The 4,471-nt window shown below is 45.4% G+C and overlaps 1 protein-coding gene across 1 annotated transcript in view; it reads left to right on the top strand.

Annotated features, from left to right (window-relative positions):
* The window catches only part of FRMD7 (FERM domain containing 7), a 44,719-nt gene that overhangs the window by 3,596 nt on the left and 36,652 nt on the right, over positions 1-4,471 (top strand). The window contains exons 4-5 of the mRNA XM_045288352.1: positions 850-928; positions 3,718-3,815. Of these exons, the coding sequence (XP_045144287.1) occupies positions 850-928; positions 3,718-3,815 (177 nt within the window). The remainder of the gene's footprint in view (positions 1-849; positions 929-3,717; positions 3,816-4,471) is intronic.

The following is a 4,471-nucleotide window of genomic DNA, read 5'->3' on the forward strand; positions in this document are numbered from 1 at the left end:
GCTTTCCCAGGAATCAATGCTTGCAGGCAATAATGGTATATACTCGAGTATAAGCTGACCCGAATATCAGCTGAGGCACCTGATTTTACCACAACAAATGCATTAAAAATGTGCTGAAAAACCTGGCTTGTACACGAGTATATACAGTAAATGTCTTTAGCGTTTACCTTGTGGTCGTGTGACTGTCTGTGTTACTATCTCTCTTCTATCCGACTACGTGCTCTTACTTGCCTTTGTCCTCCCAGTGCCTGCTCAGTACAATGGTCAACACATAACAGGCACTCGACAAATATTTATTGAACAAACTGATGCTAATCATGCATGCACGCTTTTGTTTGCTTCTGATGGAAAAGAAAAATCCAATTATTTTCAAATACAAGTAGATTAGGAAACACGGAGGCATCAGCCCATCCTATTTCTCGGTCCTTTCATGTAATCCTTAAGACAGGTGCTATTTACCTGTCCCAGCTAAACTGGGCCCTTCTCTCAGCCAGAATGCAGAATTCCATGTAGCAAGTGGTATACTTTTCTCAATGGGATACTTCTGAGAAGAGGACCTAGTAGGCTCCCACAGGGACACATTTTTACAAAAACAAACTCCAAGGGGGAGGGGCAGGGGGAGGGGAGGGAGAACTTTGCCAATTGTTATCCACCAGGCAACGCTTTTTGTATGTGAAAAATTGAAATGTAAAAAACAAGCCTATGGGAGGGAATCATGGGGAGGAGGAAAAGTGAATGTGAGTTAGAGTGTGTGTGTGTGTGTGTGTGTGTGTGTGTGTGTACATGTACAGACCTGTAATTGTTGTGATGGACATTTAAATAAAACTTATGGAGCTATTGTGTTTTAAGATCCTAAGGAGGTTGTTTTCAAATTTATGGTGAAATTTTTCCCAGTGGACCCCGGACATCTGCGTGAAGAGCTAACAAGGTAATGTGCTTAACCTGTGTGTCTGCTGCACATTGTTACCGAAGGGTGGTCATTGTTCTCCATTCAACTGGGAAGGGCTTAGAAGGTTCTTTGGAAGTTCTGGCTTTTCGTCACTTTCTGGGCAATGCGGAGGAGCTGCAGAGAAGAAGGGCCTGGCTAGTCCCCCACGTACTAATCTCCCCCAGAGTGGGGATGGCGGGAAGGGGAGGAGTGGTCTCTAAAAGTGGTAGCCGAGGTGCCTGCTTGGGGTTATCCCATCGATTGTGATAAGGGATCATCTGGTCGAGCTGGGTGCTCAAGTGACTGGGCTAAGATCACAGGAAGCTGGCAGTTACTCTCCCTGGACCGTACTCCCAGCTGTCTGTCTTCACCCTGTTTTGTACAGGGGGCTTATTTTCTGAGGGGGTCTTTCCAGAAGCCCTTTTGCACCAACCTCCATGTACTTTCTCTCTCTCCATTTGTGAGTTGTATGCAACTTTCCCAGCGAACGTGATATCTGTATTAGTTTACATTGCTAACCCATTTCAGTCGGATTTTTGAATTGTGAACAATTTTGATGGAGATAAACTTTCTCCAAAAAAACCCCTCAGAAAAAAAAGGAATTAGAAAATCAATGTGATGATAAATGATTCATCAGCTGTTCAGAGCAAGGATTTGGTATTTCTAGCAGGCAGCTGCCTTCTTCACAGCAAGGGACGTGTCAAATGACATGAAGTTTCCTTTCTTGCTTGCTAGGAGCAAAAGGAAATTCACTTTCCCTTTGGCAGTTAAGTCAGATAGTTCTCATGTGCATCTATATTTGCAAATGGGTAGAAGTTAGGCTTCCTTTCTCTTTTCCTCCCTCTAATCCATTTAAGAACATGTCGCTCTAGTTGGTTTTACAGGGACGCCTTGTGTATTGCTAATACATGGTTTTCTGAGAGTGGTGCGCAAACGTAATTTTTCTAATTGAATCATTTCTAATGCATTAAGGGAACTCACAAGTGGAAGGATTATAATGATGAATGCTTTTGTAAATTGAATAATCACCTACTAATTTACCTGTTTTCCCTAATCTGGACTTTCATTGATCACCTGCAATTAATTTTGATTCACCACATTGCCTTCAAGGCTGAATCAGTAAAAATAAATATATTAAAAAACTATCCAGATGGAATTATATTAGAAAAACCATATCTTACATAAGAGACGGTGAATAGTAGACACTCAACTGATGTTTCCATGTGTAAATGAACTTACTGGAGTCCGCTTGGGGCCATGGCAGAAGGCAGTCAGCGGCCATCTTCTTTCCACACATCTTCTCAGTAGTTGAGTCACCTTCCATAAGGGTTTCCAAATGTGATGCCAAAAGTCCTAAATACCCAAGCCAACCCACTGCCATCGAATTTATTCTGACTCAGAGAGACTGGATAGGCCAGACTAGAATGCTCCCATAGGGGTTGCCTTGGCCCCCACCGGGTTTCCAGTGTCATCTGCACAGAAGCAGAATTTTCGGCGAAGGAGCAGTTGGTGGATTCACAACACTGGCCTTTAGGTCAGTAGGCAATCGCTTTAACCACTTTACCACTAGGGTTCACGTGCCTGGATAGCAATATTCATTGTCTTGGTCCCTAAGGAGCCTTTGGTGAAAAACGGACTTAGTTCTACCCAAACAAAAAAAAAAAAACACACCTAAACTCACTGCCATTGAGTCAATGCTGACTCATAGTGACCCCCGCTGTGGGTTTCCAAAACTTGAACTCTTTACGGCAGTACAAAGCCCAGTGTTCCTTCCACAGAGTTGCTGATGGTTTCGAACTGCTGATCACAGATTGCAGCCCAACAGCATAACCACTACACCCCCAGGGTTACCAAAGAAACATTGCTTGGATGCCTACTCTGTTTGTTCTTGTTTTCTCAAAAATCATTGTAGTGACAGGTTATTCACCTTCACACAATGCAATGATATAAAGATAGTACAGATCATTTAGCATTCACTGCCATGCTGGGCTCTGGTCAGAGTCAGAGGGTGGTCCAGGCAAAAGGATAGAACCAGGGCCTCAAGTTCTTGATTTCAGAAATGGTCTTTAGGAGAGGGGCAGCCTTGCATTCGATGGCAAATCTGAATTCCATGAATAATTTCACTCTCTTGAGTGACATGATCGAATCCAAATCACCTAACCTCTGTCTTTCCATAGTTATCAAATGGGGTGCTCATTCTGTCCTGCCAACCTTGCCAGTTGGTATGTCAATGAGTATTGGGTGACATTTAGTAAACAGTGCAGTGGCAGGCCTCGGAGGAAGATTCCTTCTTGCTGAATCTCCTGGGCTTTTTAGTTGGATCTGGTGATTTCTAATGTTGTCAGGGCTGCCAAAGTTCTGGATGAGTTGAGCTGAGGTCTGGGGAGGCAGTGTGGGCGGGGGGGACTTTGGGTAAGGTGACCAGACATCCCGCTTTTGGCGGGACAGTTCCGATTTTTAACAATTTTTCCCGCGCCCTGCGGCGTTTTTTAAAAGTCCCGATTTTTGGAAAGAATGCACGACAAGCTAGGGTATACGATTTTCGGCTGCCATGTGGCTATTTCGCCAGGATATGAGGTTTATCAACAGTGTCCCACTTTACCAAAGTTAAAATCTGGTCACCTTAGGCTTGGGGCTGAAGCACAGCCCCAAAATTGGTGAACATGTGGGAAGCCATCTACCTGACTGGAGCAGCCCTTTCTTTCTTTAATCCGCTTGGATGTGGGAGGAGGGAAAGGCTTTTCTGGCCCCTGTTTCTTTTCTCAGAGATTTTCCCACCTGCTTTCCAGGTATCTCTTTACTCTTCAAATCAAGAAGGATTTGGCCCTCGGAAGGCTTCCCTGCAGTGACAAGTGCGCAGCGTTGATGGCGTCTCACATCTTACAATGTAAGTGCTCAGTGTCTGTTTGGGGGCTCTCAGCGCGTAGAGAACCAAGGAAAGAGCTGAGCATCCATGAAAGGTCCATGCCGGGACTTACAGGGCAGAAAAAGCCTGAAAGAGATCTCGAGAAGGCGAATGGTCTGGCGGAAAGAAGCTGCCCATTGCTGCAGTCCCTGAGCCCACCTCTCCCGCCCTGAACCCGTCTCTCCAGCCTTCCGGCTGCTGCAGCCTTGGACGAAATCCTGCCCCCTCTGAGCCCGAGTTGCCTCGCCTCGAAGACAGTGACAGGAACAGCTTCTCATAGAGAGCAGTGTAGATGAAAAGTGTATACAAGCCCCCAACCCATTGCAGAGTGCCCCCTCAGAGTAAACCTCCATTGAACTCCCTCACACCAGGGATGGGAATCGTCTTGCTGCAAACTGAGTGCAGTGGAAAGTGGATCATTGTAGATAGAGGTGGGTTATCGCTGGTTTCTTCTGTGGACTCACTTTTAACTTGTTCTAGTTCTGCTTAGGGTTCTGCTGCCTCTTGGACTGAGGTGTTCCTGTGTTGGATTTTGTTGGCCTGGTTGGGGTGATTTCCTTGATATGACGTGCAGGATAGGGAACTCACTAGAGACAGTAACAGATGATTAGTTCCTCAGCGTTATGGCAAGAGAAGTT

Source organism: Echinops telfairi, unplaced genomic scaffold (genome assembly GCF_000313985.2).
Source record: "Echinops telfairi isolate 266 unplaced genomic scaffold, ASM31398v2 ScPeMD7_20;HRSCAF=75, whole genome shotgun sequence".
Classification (NCBI taxonomy): Eukaryota; Metazoa; Chordata; class Mammalia; order Afrosoricida; family Tenrecidae; genus Echinops; species Echinops telfairi.